General features: G+C 43.8%; 1 protein-coding gene across 2 annotated transcripts in view; it reads right to left on the bottom strand.

Moving 5' to 3' along the window:
* med13a (mediator complex subunit 13a) overlaps positions 1-17,448 on the bottom strand; it is a 106,389-nt gene that overhangs the window by 37,543 nt on the left and 51,398 nt on the right. For both annotated transcript variants that reach the window (XM_024012339.1, XM_070449402.1), the window contains exon 4: positions 11,367-11,512. In XM_024012339.1, coding sequence (XP_023868107.1) covers positions 11,367-11,512 — 146 coding nt within the window. The remainder of the gene's footprint in view (positions 1-11,366; positions 11,513-17,448) is intronic.

The following is a 17,448-nucleotide window of genomic DNA, read 5'->3' as shown; positions in this document are numbered from 1 at the left end:
AGACAGACAGACAGACAGACAGACAGACAGACAGACAGACAGACAGACAGACAGACAGACAGACAGACAGACAGACAGACAGACAGACAGACAGAGATTCATCATCTCTCCTCCTTCGCCACATAACAGGGGCTGGCTGGTGGGCGTGAGGGAGGAGGGGAAGAGAAGGCAATCTCACAGGGAACACAGCGTATTAGAGAAAGAGAACATCTAGAACACAGGGTGCTGGCCAGCTAAACACAAGCCACTCAAGGTCAGGACCTTATAAGAAGGCTAGTCAATCTATATTCATATTTGCACCACACTGAGATTGGGTGGAGTAAGTAGTAAGTAGCAAGTGGATGGTGACCTCACCAGACAATTGAGTGAACATCCAAACAGGAAACAGACAGACTGACTGACTAACTGACTCATACACACCTCTGATGTTCTATGCGGTCCACTCCAGATCACACAACACAGCCAGGACTCCAGGACTTCATTCATTCTTACATCCAACAACTGCTTCAGCAGAAATGGATTGACTATTAAGGGAGAACCTAAGGTCATTTGCATTGCAGAAACACAAGCACTACACATCACAGAGAGAGTTTGAATTTAATTCCTGTTGATATGATTACTACATACCCGTTCTCTTTGTGTATGCATTTCTATTTGGAACGAAATAAAAATATCTAGCAGCGCAAGGGGAAAAGATCAAATCCAACACAATTATGAAATGTTTCCTTTATCCCGCCCTCTCTCCCTACCTCCTTCCATCTCCCCTTCTCTCTCTGTCTCCATCTCCCTGAAGACATGTCAAATATGCTCAGATCAGTTAAATGGGCTGAGAGTTCATTACATTCACTCTGCGCTGTTTTATGAGGTCATATCCTGAAGAGGCTGGAGCGCTCTACCGCACACTAAACCAAGCCTGTCAGAGGTGAGTGGTGGGGGAGAGGGAGGGAGACTAGCACATATCAGCCCTTATCTGCCGCTACGCTCAATCTACTAAAACAGACAACTTGTGGCTAGAACACACACTTGCACACACCCTAGGAATTCAGCCTTTGGTTTGTACTAGAGGTCGACCGAATATGATTTTTCAACGCCGATACCGATTATTGGAGGACCAAAAAAAGCTCATACCGATTAATCGGACGATTTTTTACATTTATTTGTAATAATGACAATTACAACAATACTGAATGAACACTTATTTTAACTTAATATATTACATCAATAAAATAAATTTAGCCTCAAATAAATAATGAAACATGTTCAATTTGGTTTAAATAATGCAAAAACAGTGTTGGAGAAGTAAAAGTGCCATGTAAAAAAAGCTAACGTTTAAGTTCCTTGCTCAGAACATGAAAACATATGAAAGCTGGTGGTTCCTTTTAACATGAGTCTTCAATATTCCCAGTTAAGAAGTTTTAGGTTGTAGTCATTATAGGACTATTTCTCTCTATACCATTTGTATTTCATATACCTTTGACTATTGAATGTTCTTATAGGCACTTTAGTATTGCCAGTGTAACAGTATAGCTTCCATCCCTCTCCTCGCCGCTACCTGGGCTCGACCCGGAAAACCTCGACAACAGCCACCCTCGAAGCAGCGTTACCCATGCAGAGCAAGGGGAACAACTACTCCAAGTCTCAGAGCGAGTGACGTTTGAAACGCTATTAGCGCGCACCCCGCTAACTAGCTAGCCATTTCACATCGGTTACACCAGCCTAATCTCGGGAGTTGATAGGCTTGAAGTCATAAACAGCTCAATGCTTGAAGCATTGCGAAGAGCTGCTGGCAAAACGCATGAAAGTGCTGTTTGAATGAATGCTTACGAGCCTGCTGGTGCCTACCATCGCTCAGTCAGACTGCTCTATAAAATCATAGACTTAATTATAACATAATAACACACAGAAATACGAGCCTTAGGTCATTAATATGGTCGAATCCGGAAACTATCATTTCGAAAACAAAACGTTTATTCTTTCAGTGAAATATGGAACCGTTCYGTATTTTATCTAACGGGTGGCATCCATAARTCTAAATATTCCTGTTACATTGCACAACCTTCAATGTTATGTCATAATTACGTAATATTCTGGCAAATTAGTTCGCAAAGAGCCAAGCGGCCCAAACTGCATATACTCTGACTCTGCGTGCAATGAACGCAAGAGAAGTGACACAATTTCACCTGGTTAACATTGCCTGCTAACCTGGAATTCTTTTAGCTAAATATGCAGGTTTAAAAATATATACTTCTGTGTATTGATTTTAAGAAAGGCAAGGATGTTTATGGWTAGGTACACGTTGGAGCAACAACAGTCCTTTTTCGCGAATGCGCACTGCATTGATTATATGCAACGCAGGACACATTAGATAAACTAGTAAAATCTTCAACCATGTGTAGTTATAACTAGTGATTATGATTGATTGATTGATTGTTTTTTATAAGATAAGTTTAATGCTAGCTAGCAACTTACCTTGGCTTCTTACTGCATTCGCGTAACAGGCGGGCTCCTCGTGAGGCAGGTGGTTAGAGCGTTGGACTAGTTAACCATAAGGTTGCAAGATTGAATCCCTGAGCTGACAAGGTAAAAATCTGTCATTCTTCCCCTGAACAAGGCAGTTAACCTACCGTTCCTAGGCCGTCATTGAAAATAAGAATGTGTTCTTAACTGACTTGCCTAGTTAAATTAAGGTGTAAAAAAAATWWAAAATAAAAAATAATCGGCAAAACCGGCGTCCAAAATTACAATCGGCCATTCCGATTAATCGGTCGACCTCTAGTTTGTACTTATGTCAAACACACAACATTACCCATTGGAAGATGGGGAGTGCTCTGACATACAGTACTGGTCACATCAGTGGTCCCACCACAGTGCATTAAACACTGTATTTGATTGAAGATAAACATCTTTGATGACCAGAGGACAATTGACTCCACATTAAACCATTGATCCATTTGTCTGTGCAATATGTAACCAAACACATAGAGCAGCATGTCTTTCAGTCTGCCACCTCAAGTCCCATACATGCTATGGACAGGTTGGTATATTGGTAAAAGAGCAGTGCAGTACAGTAGCTAAGGGTCTGGTCCACTATCTGATAGACTTGACCTAAACCTGATCTAGCATACATCTACACATCCAAGTATAACTGATCAAATGATGAAAGACAAGCACTGTAATTTTGAATTCCGTAAAGTGAGCGCTGAAGAAGTAAAACAATTATTGTTGTCTATCAATGACAWGCCACAGGGGTCTGACAACTTGCATGGAAAATCACAAAGTATAATAGCGGATGATATCGCCACTCCTATTTGCCATATCTTCAATCTAAGCCTATTAGAAAGTGTGTGCCCTCAGGCCTGGAGAGAAGCCAAAGTAATTCCGCTACCCAAGAATAGTGAAGCCCCTTTACTGGCTCAAATAGCCAACCAATCAGCCTGATACCAACCCTAAGTAAACTTTTTGAAAATAAATGTTTGACCAGATACAATGCTATTTTACTGGAAACATATTGAAAACAGACTTTCAGCATGCTTAAAGGGAAGGACATTCAACAAGCACAGCACTTACACAAATGACTGATGATTGGCTGAGAGAAATTGATTATAAAGAGATTGTGGGAGCTGTTTTGTTAGACTTCAGTGTGGCTTTTGACATTATCGATCATAGTCTGCTGATGGAACAACGTATGTGTTATGGCTTTACACCCCCTGCTATATTGTGGATAAAGAGTTGTCTAACAGATCACAGAGGGTGTTCTTTAAATGGAAGCCTCTCCAACATAATTCAGGTAGAATCAGGAATTCCCCAAGGCAGCTGTCTAAGCACCTTACTTTTTTCAATATTTACTAATGACATAAGTAAAGCAAGTGTGTTGATGCATGAGGATGACTGAACACTATACATGTCAGCTACTACAGTGAGTGAAATCACTGCAACACTGAACAAAGAGTTGCAGTTAGTTTCAGAATGGGTGGCAAGGAATAAGTTAGATCAACATTTATCAAACTAAAAGCATTTGTATTTGGGACAAATAATTTACTAAACCCTAAACCTCAACTAAATCTTGTAATAAATCATTTGGAAATTGAGCAAGTTGAGGTGACTAAACTGCTTGGACTAACCCTGGATTGTAAACTGTCATGGTCAAAACATGTTGATACAACAATAGCTAAAATGGGGAGTAGTCTTTCCATAATAAAGTGCTACTCTGCTGTACTACTGTTCAGTCGTGTGGTCAGGTGCCACAAAGAGAGACCTCTGAAAATTGCAATTGGCTCATATCAGGGCAGCATGGTTGGCCCTTAAATGTACACAGAGAGATAACATAAATAATATACATGTAAATCTCTCATGGCTCAAAGTGGAGGAAAGATTGACTTCATCACTACTTGTTTTTATAATAAGTATTGACATGCTGAATGTACCAAGATGTCTGTTTTAACTACTAGCACACAGCCATGCATAACCCAGAAGACATGCCACTAAAGGTCTCTTCACAATCCCCAAGTCAAGAATAGACTATGGGAGGCGCACAGTACTACATAGAGCCATGACTACATGGAACAAAATTCCACATCAGGTAACTGATGCAAGCAGTTAAATCCGATTTTAAAAAACTGATAAAAATACACCTTATGGACGAAAAGAAAAACAGAAAGATCTATGTACAGTGTGTGCAAATGTAGAAGAGTAGGGAGGTAAGGCAATAAATAGGCCCTAGAGGCGAAACATAATTACAACTTAGCATTAATACAGGAGTGATACATGTGCAGCTGATGATGTGCAAGTAGAGATACTCCGGTGCAAAAGAGCAAGAGCGTAAGTAATAATATGGGGATGAGGTAGTCGGGTGTGCTATTTACAGATTGGCTGTGTACAGGTACAGTGATCGGTAAGCTGCTCTGACAGCTGATCCTTAAAGTTAGAGAGGGATATATAAGACTTGAGCTTCAGAGATTTTTGCAATTCGTTCCAGTCATTGGCAGCAGAGAACTGGAAGGAAAGGCGGTGTTGGCTTTGGGGATGAACAGTGCAATATACCTGCTAGAGCGCGTGCAATGGGTAGGTGTTGCTATGGTGACCAGTGAGCTGAAATAAGGCGGGGCGTTACCTAGCAAAGACATAGATGACCTGGAGTAAGTGGGTTTGGCGACGGATATGTAGTGAGGGCCAGCCAACGAGGGCATAGAGGCCGCAATGGTGGGTAGTATATAGGGCTTTGGTGATAAAACGGATGGCACTGTGATAGACTACATCCAGTTTGCTGAGTAGAGTGTTGGGGCCTAGTCAGTTTTACGAGGGTATGTGGGTGAAGGAGGCTTTGTTGCGAAATAGGAAGCCGATTCTAGATTTCATTTCGGATTGGAGAKGCTTAATGTGAGTCTGAAAGGAGAGTTTACAGTCTAACCAGACACCTAGGTATTTGTAGTTAATACCATTTAAATGTAGATGTTTAAATGTAGTTAATACCATTTWAATGTAGATGTTTTTTGTATTGGATATATTTACCATATCATATGGAGACAGATTCATAAACCTTTTACCTTATCATAAGTAGACATAATTGCAAATGATTTAATCCTTCCAATAGAAAAAAAATAAAACATTTGTTATGAATTGAACTTTAATTAAATGAGTTGACTCTTCACATGAGATGATTTCACTGAACAACAAAAGAAAGGGAATATTGAATGATACCTAATGATACATCGCATCTCCCAAAAATGTTTTCAATATACATCTGTAAAATTATAGTCTGGAAACTAAAGCTTTGGTTGTCTTCCTCTCAGGCTTCCATGTCTTCTCCCTGGACCTCCTCAATGTCCACCTCYTGAACATCAGACTCTGAGGCCTCATCTTCACTGTCACTTTCCAACCTTGTTGAGGATGGCTCATTGTCAGGCTCAAAAAGCCTCAAATTTGCCAGGATGGCCACCAATTTGTCAACCCTTGTATTGGTCAGCCTGTTGCGTGCTTTGGTGTGTGTGTGTTCCCAAACAAGGACCAGTTGCGCTCTGAGGCGGCTGATGTTGGTGGGATTTGGAGGATGATGGAGGCAACAGGGGAAAGAGCCTCAGATCCACAAAGTCCCTTCCACCAGGTGGCTGATGAGATATGTTGGCACGACTGCCATATTGCATCTCCATCCCAAAGACCATGCTTGGTAGTGTACTTCGCCAGACTGCCAAGAACCTTGCCCTCATCCAGGCCAAGGTGGCGAGACAAGGTAGTGATGACACCATAGACCTTGTTCATCTCTGCACCAGCCAGGATGCTCTTGCCAGCATACTTGGGGTCCAACATGTACGCTGCRGCRTGTATGGGCTTCAGGCAGCAGTCTTCACGCTTTTTGATGTATTCCAGAACTGCAGTTTCCYMTGCWTGGAGCAACAGTGAAGTGGGCAGGGCAGTACGGATTTCTTCTCTTACATCTGCAAGCAGAGTCTGAACATCAGACAGGATGGCATTGTCTCCCTCAATCCGTGCAATGGCTACTGCTATAGGTTTCAGGAGTTTCAGGCTGCTTACCACTCTCTCCCAAAATACATCATCCAGGAGGATCCTGTTGATGGGGCTGTCCATATCGGCAGACTGTGATATGGCCATTTCTTGAAGGGACTCCTTCCTCTCCAGGAGGAACACCCTAACGGGTGTTGCTTGGCAGTTTCAATGTGGTGCTCTTATTCTTCTCACTTTGCTTGGTGAGGTAGATTGCTGCTGTAACTTGATGACCATTCACGTACCTAACCATTTCCTTGGCTCTCTTGTAAAGTGTATCCATTGTTTTCAGTGCCATGATGTTCTTGAGGAGCAGCACAGCCAATGGGTGTGATGTGAGGGTAGGACTCCACTTTAGACCAAGCAGCCTTCATGTTCGCAGCATTGTCTGTCACCAGTGCAAATACCTTCTGTGGTCCAAGGTCATGAGCCTTCAGCTCATCTGCAATGTAGAGACCGGTGTGTCTGTTGTCCCTTGTGTCTGTGCTCTTGTAGAATACTGGTTGAGGGGTGGAGATGATGTAGTTAATTATTCCTTTCCCACGAACATTCGACCACCCATCAGAGATGATTGCAATACAGTCTGCTTTCTCTATGATTTGCTTGACCTTCACTTGAACTCTGTTGAACTTTGCATCCAGCAAATGAGTAGATAAAGCATGTCTGGTTGGAGGGGTGTCAGCTGGGCAAAGAACATTCAGAAATCTCTTCCAATACACATTGCCTGTGAGCATCAGAGGTGAACCAGCTGCATACACAACTCGAGCAAGACATTCAACAGCATTTATCTGACTACGTTCCTCCRTTGAGTCAAAAAACCTTCTGATTCCAGGAGTACCATGAGCTGGTGCTATCGATAAGGTGTCTGATTCATCATTTTCACCTCAAATAGAAGTAGAGGGACTTTTGTCAGAGGTTGCTTGTAGTGAGCGCTGAGGGAACTTTATGCACTTGGCCAGATGATTCTACATCTTTGTTGCATTCTTCACATATGATTTGGAACAGTATTTGCAAATGTACACAGCTTTTCCTTCTACATTAGCTGCAGTGAAATGTCTACACACATCAGATAGTGCCCGTGGCATTTTCCTGTAAAGATTAGAAACAAAATTGTAATAAATAAATAAATAATACAATTCCATGTACAGAAAATATTTAAGCAGTTAGATTAAACAACTGCTTTGTAAGATACATGTTTTAAAATGAAACATGTACGGAAACAGGTGAATTAACACTCCTCAGTTAGCAGGCTCAAGCAAGCTAAAAACCCACATGGTAGCAAAAACTAACTAGCAGAAATTAAAAAGTTAGAAATTAATTAAACACTTTGCTGTAGGCTACTATTTACTAGTTAACAAAAAATCATGTATGTCATATAAAATATATTCACCCCACCAAGTATTGTAATCAAAACTTACCAGAAAACATGTAGTCCTTGGCTCAGACAGTGTAGTAGTGTAGGCTCAATAGCATCTCATTAGTGTGCAAGATCTTGAGAATCAGCTATACATGTGATGGAAGAATGCGCTGTGCATGCAGAGGGTTGCAATTCCTTTGAATTGGGGATAGTTTAACCAAAATATGCCACAAGACCTAGAATTGCCTTATGTGTATCCCACAAAAAAAGGTTCACTGTTATAAGCTAACTTTTTTTAATGAATTTAAGCAAAATTCCCCAAATTCCCGGGCTTAACTTTCCATTGAAATTTACCGGAAAAATCCCGGAAATTCCCAGAAAGTTGCCAACCCTTTGCAACCCCACTAGTGACTAAAGAGAGAGTGAGAGAGTCACACAGTGTAGTGCTATGCTGTGCTGTGTAGATCTATCTATCTATCGACATGCCATGCAAAAAAACAATCCCTCTCTACCATTACTGGAATTACATTCAATACCCTGCTATTGATTATATAGACCAGCAGGCTTTAATATAAGGGGTTTAAAATTTGAATATTTCATTTATACACTTTATTCAGACAGCTGGAAACAGAAGGGGAGACAGGCAAGTGGGAAAACAGTAGGAAGGGTGGATACGGGGATTAAACCTGGTCTGCGGCGGGGAGTTGAGTATATGTGATTGGCTGGGAGCGTTAGGCCTACCGCTAAACCACAGGCTCTGCACAACTAGTTTTCCCTGTGCCGCGCTGCCGCTGTGCTCCAGTCAGATCAGAGAATGGACAAAGTGATCACCATTATTAGGTGGGTGGAGAGGGGATGCAGGGGGGGCTGAGGAATTACTCAGAGTCTAACTGAGAGAGGAGTTGAGAGGAAGAGAAGAGCGGAGGTGGCATTTTGTTCCCTAACCTAAGGCAAAGCCCTTGTGCCTGGTGTAATGATCGCTTCTTCAAGCTTCCCTCCCCCTCCTTCTCCTCTGTAGTGAGGGAGCCTCTCCCGCTCTCTTTCTTTTGTTGGGATCTCTTTTGTTGCGGTGTAGTCTCTCCCACTTCTCTGTGTGTCTGTGTTATACACGCTGCCTGGCGCCGTCTTTGCTGCTTCTTTGCTGCTGCCGTTGGGCCCCGCTAATTGTACAGATGTCTATAGCAGCAGAGCTCAGCTAGTGGGGACAGCCCTCTGAGGGCTAGAAGAAGGGAAGGAGGGAGGGAGAAGAGGTTGAGGAAGGTGGAGGGAGAGGGAGAACAAGAAGAGAAGTAGAATGGGAGGTGGTGGTGGCAGGGGAGAGGTGGAGGTATTGGGGAAGGGTATGTGAGGAGGAGTAGGAAAAGGACAGGGAAAAGCCAGAAGAAGGGGAAAGAGGGCGGAGGGACAGAGAGAGGTGTGTGAGGGCTGCTGGTGGCACATCATTACTGTCAGGCTGTTTGATGAAGCGAGGCGGAGAGGAGGAGAGGAGAAGAGAGGAGGAGCCTGTTCTTAATACCTGAGGATTACCCTTGTCTTCTATTAGATACACGACACAGAGCAGAGAACAGAGCAGTGTGTGTGTGTGTGTGTGTGTGTGTGTGTGTGTGTGTGTGTGTGTGTGTGTGTGTGTGTGTGTGTGTGTGTGTGTGTGTGTGTGTGTGTGTGTGTGTGTGTGTGTGCGTGCGTGCGTGCGTGCGTGCGTGCGTGCGTGCGTGCGTGCAGTGCGTGCGTGCGTGCGTGCGTGCGTGTGTGGTGTGTGTGTGTGTTTTGGTTTTATTATCCTTGTGGAGACCAGAAGTCCTCACAAGGATAGTAATAATTGGGGACATTTTGCCAGAACAAGGGTTACAATTAGGGTTAGGGTAAGAATGAGGGTTTAGTGTTGTCATGATAACAGAATTTTGACTTTGATGCCGATACACGGTTTAGCATCACAATACTCGACACCATCACGATACTCGATACCAAAAYGATACCACGGCAAATAAAGAAGGCATATTAGCCAAAGTCACTGAATGCCACTTGATCCAGACAGATAAACTCAGCTACTGCTCTGTTCAATCATTGGGCATCTTTTGAGTTCAATATCATTACATTTACATTACAATTTTTTTGAGACAGCCATCTACGGATTAATGAATCAATCATAAAATCATACAATCAATTTGACTTTGTTTTTACCAATCTAACTACATAATGGTAATAATTTATTTCAGTAGTAAACTGGGTAAATCAAGATGTAGCCTAGGCCKATCCACAATACAGGTGAATGCATATTCAATAGGAGTGTGTATATGCATTGTTTGTTCTGGCTTATTTTATGGGGTTACAGATGACAAACAATCTGTTTCCCTTCCATGTGGGACTTATTGTAATGATCAACAACATTTGCATAGAAGTAGCTTCTTTTATAAAAATGTGCTTTGTCTCTTTAACCAGAAATGATGTTATTCACGATGTGTCACGGCCGTTTAAAGGAGTGGACCAAGGCGCAGCGTGATTAAAATCCATTCTTCTATTTATTAAACGAAGAACACTTAACAAACTCACAAAACAACAAAACGAAACGTGAAGCCAACGTATTGCTCACAGGCAACTAAACAAGGACAACTACCCACAAATACAGGTGGGAAAAGGCAACCTAAGTATGGTTCTCAATCAGAGACAACGATAGACAGCTGCCTCTGATTGAGAACCACACCCTGCCAAACACATAGAAATAGAAAATCATAGAACATAGAACATAGACTGTCCACTCAAATCACACCCTGACCAAACCAAAATAGAGACAAAAAACGCTCTCTACGGTCAGGGCATGACACGATGACCGAATAAGTTAATGATTAAAGTTTTTGGTGGCAATCAGCTTTGAAATTAGCATGTTCTGCGTTATGGTTTGCATATTTTCACAAACAAAGTACTAATTGATGTTAGCTTTAGCTGTCAGCTAGCAAGGAAAGTTAGCCTACAAAGCTGGAYGTTACTGGTATCGCATTGTAAAGTGTTCTAGCCTATATGGACAGTGTTTTGCGAACAGTAATGAACAGTTTCATCCTTTCTACATGCCGTGTTGCATTATTCAAGTGTGTTAACTTCTGTGCATCATGAGTGGGGAGCTAACAAGATGCAGCCCAGACTCCCAGTGCAGGCTAGCAATGAGGGGTTGGCTGTGCTGATAGACAGGGTTGTTCCGTGAGACACATTTGACAGAAGTACCGAAAGTAACCCAAATTCTAGTACCAAACCGTTTTTCATGTTCTAGTATCAAAAAGTATCAATGTTTCGGTATCCCGTGCAACACTATTAGGGTTAGGGGTTAGGTTTAGGAGTTAGGATTAGGGGTTTGGTGTTAAGGTTAGGGTTATGGAAAATAGGATTTTGAATGGGAATCAACTGTTTGGTCCCCACAAGGAAAGTAAAAAAAACGTGTGTGTGTGTGTGTGTCTGCATGCGTGCGCCTGTGTGCATCTGCATGTGTGTGTGTGTCCACATGTGTGTACACTCCACCCACCTTGGAAGGGGCTGGAGGCCTGCTGGGCCAGGGTGAGGTGCTCGTCACTCAGGTGGTAGACAGGCTGGTGCTGGTTGATCTCCACGCTGGTGCACACGTTACTCTCCCCGTGGAGGAAGAAGGGAAACGAGCACGACAGGTGTTCACTGTGGAGGGAGAGAAAGACAGAGAGAGAACAGAGTGTGTCATTTTAACTCGGATGGACCATTCTAGGAGCGGATGTGTGTGAACTGTTGAATGGATGACACAACAGAGCAGGAGGAGAGGGAGGACGAGAAGAGAGAGAGAGCGAGAAAGGGCAAAACACTCAATTTCCCTGCTAATGGAGGGGTGGAGGAGCGGAGAGAGAGAATGAAGAGGAGGAAGATTAAAAAGGAGCTCTCTCTTTTGTGGGAGATTACAATGACATCTTTGAGCCATGGAAAGCTCTAACATGACCGTTCTCCTGGCTGGAATACAATAGGAGGAGGGGTAAGGGAAATGACATCACTGATTTAATGGAGACATAACATGACATCATCACAAAACAAATCAAGTCGTTTCACCAGTGGAACATAGAACTTAATCACTTTACAGTATTATTCTCATACTACAGAAGAATGCTGTCTGTACCGTAGTGTGTGTGTATGCTTGTGTGTTGAGTTTGGATTTGTTGTTGGCACTCCAAGTGACCAACAAAGAGGGCGAACCCTGGCTCACTCTGGCATGCCATCAAAGAGGTGCTCTTGAGAACACTAACCTACACATACAGAGTTACAGACATGCCATCCAAATCTCTGACGTTGAAAAAGAAACCTGCCAGTGCCAGCATGACTTCAACTGGATTGAGAGGAAGTGAGAGAGATAGAGGGAGTAGGGAAAGAAAGCGAGAGGGAGTAAGCCAGATGAAAAAGTTACAGGGAAAAATAGCGCGCGAGAGAGAGGAGTAAGACMTGGACTATTGTCTCTGTTTCTCTGTGTCTGCTTCCTCTCATCCTACGCAGCACAGCCAACTGACAGATGACCAAATGAAAGCGGACGCAGTAAAGTTGGGAGAGGATCAAAGAAGGGGGTGCCTCTTTAGAAGATTTGGTTAAGCAAATATCTCTCCCTCTCTCTACCGCTCGCTCTCTCTCAGTCCCTCTCTCCCTGGCAGAGTTGCTGCTGCAGAGGATTAAAAAAAAGAAGGAGAAAGAAAAAAGGAGAGAAAGAAGTGAGGGGATCAGACTAATAATATATTATGATCATGAGAGGGTCTGAGGAACTAAGTGGCACGAGGCTGGMGGAGAGAGGAGACAGCATGTCTCCTACGAGAGGATAATACCTCGGCTGTATATAAACATTTACACTACAGAGAGTATTTGTGTACCTGACATGCACTAACAAGCATAGACTATACAACAGAAATAAGTCAGTGACTTGATTGTATTATCCTTGATCGTTTTCTAAATGTATGTAACTACTGAATGTACTTTTTTTTTTTAAATGGTCAAATCAATGAAATCAATCAATACCAAGAGAGGTGTTGCCATATCATATCAGCTGTGATACTTATTGAAAAAATTTACCAATGAAAATAGTCACCATAACTTATCCCCTTGTATGAACTGTTTTGTTCATAAGATCAATAAAAGAGTGGGATAGCAACAAAAGGAGCTGAACATATTCCTGATGGCTGATGACTAGGCCACGCCCAAGGACGTTAGTTTCTTTTCCGCAATGAGTCTGGATCTGAGTACCTGGCCCTTCACTGAATGTGAACACATTCGGGGCCATCTGATTGGTCCAGAAACCAATGGGTTGAGACAGAACCAGAACGTGAGTAAATTCATCATTGGCTTTGACACTGATTGATTGGAGACGATTGTTTTGTGCAACACCCCTCGTGCCCCTTGTCACCACAAACGACTTCAATGATGGCAGTGTCAGACTAAAACATGTGGTGAACGACAGAGCAGTGGAAGTATTTTGTTTGAGTCGCCAGGCTAGTTGGCTGTAGCATCAGAGAAGTCTTTCCCTGTGTTTAGGGCATGTTAACAGAGCTGCTCTACTCTTTAATGTCTGTAKGAACGGCTCCAGGCTCAGAGGTAGTAAAAGTGGTAAACCCATCACTACAGACACAGTAGTAAAAGCATCAGCACAGACAAACACATTTCCTCACTACTGTCTGTCTATGAAGCAGAATCCCTCCTCTTTTTCTCTCTGCTCAGACATTTAAGCTGCTGTTAGGTTCCCACAGAGCAGCCTGTCTCTTCCTGCCCTGGGGCCTGATTGACTAGAAGGTCACGGTGGGAAGGTCTCTCCCTGCCCCCAGGGCAGACTGACTAGAAGGTCACTGTGTGAGGGTCTCTCCATGCCCCCAGGGCAGACTGACTAGGGGTGGATTTACATTAGTAAAATATGTCTAGTGAGATCTATCTTCAACAGACTGCCCCATAGAGAGAGACTGTGTGCCATAGAGAGAGACTGTGTGCCAAAGAGAAGATTTGGTGCCATAGAGAAAGACTGGGTGCCATAGAGAGAGACTGGGTGCCATAGAGAGAAGACTGGGTGCCATAGAGAGAAGACTGGGTGCCATAGAGAGAAGACTGGATGCCATAGAGAGACTGGGTGCCATAGAGAGACTGGGGAACACAGAGAGAAGACTGGATGCCATACAGAGAAGACTGGATGCCATAGAGAGAAGACTGGGTGCCATAGAGAGAGACTGGGTGCCATAGAGAGAGACTGGGTGCCATAGAGAGAGACTGGGTGGCATAGAGAGAGACTGGGTGGCATAGAGAGAGACTGTGTTTCATAGAGAGAGACTGTGTGCCACAGAGAGAGACTGGGTGCCACAGAGAGAGACTGGGTGCCACAGAGAGAGACTGGGTACCATAGAGAGAGACTGGATGCCATAGAGAGAGACTGGGTGCCATAGAGAGAAACTGGGTGCTATAGAGAGAGACTGGATGCCATAGAGAGAGATTGGGTGCCATAGAAAGTGACTGTGTGCCCTAGAGAGAGATTGGGTGCCATAGAGAGTGACTGGGTGCCATAGAGAGGGACTGGGTGCCATAGAGAGAAGACTGGATGCCATAGAGAGAAGACTGGATGCCATAGAGAGAAGCCTGGATGCCATAGAGAGAAGCCTGGGTGCCATAGAGAGAGACTGGGTGCCATAGAGAAGACTGGGTGCCATAGAGAGAGACTGGATGCCATAGAGAGAGACTGGATGCCATAGAGAGAGACTGGGTGCCATAGAGTGAGACTGGGTGCCATAGAGAGAGACTGGGTGGCATAGAGAAGACTGGATGCCATAGAGAGAGACTAGGTGCCTTAGAGAAAGAAACTTTCTTGAAATGGCCTCCTTTTTTACAGGACAATTGAGTTTAGAAACAGACAAAAGAATAATGACATTGACCATAACAGAAGCAACAGTGAAGTAGTATAGAAACAACAGACTATGCACAATCAAAGATGTATGTGGGAGCAGGAAGAAGGAATGGAATCAGTCCCGAAACAATCCAAAAAGATGACAAGGTTAGATCTATGTTCCACCTTCAATGCTATTAACAGAGCAGGAGAAACTGAAGTTATCTCAATTCATAAGGATCAAACCTTATCGGAGATGCACTCTGTGCGATGGACAATCACCAAACAAAGGAGAAGTCGTTGGGACCCGAAAGATTGAACCTGACTGAATCAAAGGAAAAAAAAGGCGAGTTAGGTGCTCACATGAACAAGATGAACCCAGTGGAAGGTGAAAGAGCACCTACCGCACCTGAACAGGAAGGGACCTGTGGACAACACACAGCCGGGTGGCGGCTGCTGTGACGACCACAGTCTAGTACCACTAGATGACATTCGACTGCCCTTACCAAGCAGACCACCGCTGCAACAAAGAACTGAGACATCAGTCGGGAGAGTTTTTACTGATATTTGGAAACTTTCTGAATAAACTCTAAAAATAAGAAAAAATAACTACAAAAACCTCAAGATAAGAACATTGAAAAGCAACAGAATTAGATAATCAGATCAGAAGCATCAACGACACCACAGACGAGAAGAAGTAGTGAAGAAGAAGTGATTACGAATGGAGCTTAAAAAGGGAAGAGAAAAGAAAAAAAAAAGAAAAAAAAGGAAGAATAAGAAGAGAGAGGAAAGACAACAGAAAAAAAAAAACTCTGACAGCCAGGAAAGTGACCGCGTAGGATCAGTCAGCTAATTTTAAAAGAGCTGAACAAGCCGAGGAGAGGTGACCGCTAGGAGATCAGTCAGCTAATATAAGAAGAGCCCTGACAGAGGAGAGTGGTACCGCTAGATCAGAGTCAGCTAATATAAAAGAGCGACTGACAGCCAGGAGAGTGACGTAGTCGAGGGGTCGGCTAATATAAAGAGCCACTGACAGCCAAGGAGAGTGACCGCTAGGATCAGAATCAGCTAATATAAAAGAGCCCGACAAGAGGAGAGTGACGCTAGATCAGAGTCAGGCCTAATATAAAAGACCCTGACAAGGCCAGGAGAGTGACCGAACTAGATCAAGAGTCAGCTAATAATAAAAGAGCCCTGACGCCAGGGAGAGTCGTGACGCTAGATCAGTCAGCTAATATAAAAAGAGCCTGACGAGCAGGAGAGTGACCGCTAAGAATGCAGTCAGCTAATATAAAGAGCCTGACAGCCAGGAGAGCTGACACGCTAGATCAGGAGGTCTGCTTAATTATACAAAGAGCCCTGAACCAGCCAGGAGAGATGCGCTAGATCAAGTTCAGCTTAATATAAAAAGAGCCCTGACAGCCAGGAGAGTGGACCGCTAGATCATAGTCGGCGTAATATAAAAAAGAGCCCTGACAGCAGGAGGTGACCGCTAGATCAGAGTCGGCTAATATAAAAGAGCCCTGACAGCCAGGAAGAGTGACCGCTAGGATCAGTCAGCTAATATAAAAAGAGCCCCTGGATCAGCTAGGGGAGTGACCGCTAGAATCCAGGTCAGCTAATATAAAAGAGCCCTTGACAGCCAGGAGAGTGACGCTAGATCAGTCACTATAATATAAAAGAGCCCTGACAGCCAAGGAGAGTGACCGCTAGATCAAGTCGGCTAATATAAAAAGAGCCCTGACAGCCAGCGGAGAGTGACCGCTAGATCGAGTCGCATAATATAAAAGAGCCGCTGACGCCAGGAGAGTGGGACGCTAGATCAGTCGGCTAATATAAAAGCCCTGACAGCCGAGGAGAGTGACCGCTAGATCAGTCAGCTAATATAAAAAGCCCTGACAGCCAGGAGAGGTTGGACCGCTTAGAATCAGAGTCAGATAAATAAAAGAGGCCCTTGACAGCCAGGTGGACCGCTAGCATCGAGTCAGCTATATAAAGAGCCCTGACAGCCAGGAGAGGTACCGCTTAGATCGTCGGCTAATAATAAGAGCCCTGACAGCCAGGAGAGTGACCGCTAGATCAGAGTTCGGCTAATTATAAAAGAGCCCTTGACAGCCAGGGAGTGATCGCTAGATCAGAGTCAAGTAATATAAAAGAGCCTTGACAGCCAGGGATGACTCGCTTGATCAGTCAGCTTTATCTAAAAGAGCCCTACAGCCAGAGAGTGACCGCTAGATCAGTCAGCTAATATAAAGAGGCCTGACAGCCAGGAGAGTGACTGCTTAGAGTAGTCAGCTAATATAAAAGAGCCCTGGCAGCCAGGGAGTTGACCGCTTAGATCAGTCAGCTTAATATAAGAGCCTGACAGCCAGGAGAGTGACCGGCTAGTCAGTAGCTATATAAAAAAGAAGCCCTGACAGCTAGGAGAGTGACCGCAGATGTCAGAGTCAGGCTATATAAAAGAGTCCTGACAGCCAGGAGTGGGTGACCGCATAGATCAAGAGTCAGCTAATATAAAAGAGCCCCTGACAGCCAGGAGGAGTGATCGCTAGATCAGAGTCGGCGTAATATAAAGGGAGCCACTGACAGCCCAGGAGATGAACCGTTAGATCAGAGGTCACGTAATATAAAAGGACCCTGACAGCAGAGATAGTGAGGCCACTAAGATCTTGGGGTCGGGCTAAGGTATTAAAAGAGCCCTTGACAAGTCTAGGAGAGTATTTGTCGCTATTGAGTAGGAATGCAGGCA

This window comes from Salvelinus sp. IW2-2015, linkage group LG20 (assembly GCF_002910315.2).
Source record: "Salvelinus sp. IW2-2015 linkage group LG20, ASM291031v2, whole genome shotgun sequence".
NCBI classification, from domain to species: domain Eukaryota; kingdom Metazoa; phylum Chordata; class Actinopteri; order Salmoniformes; family Salmonidae; genus Salvelinus; species Salvelinus sp. IW2-2015.
This window is presented reverse-complemented; position numbering and strand designations above follow the sequence as displayed.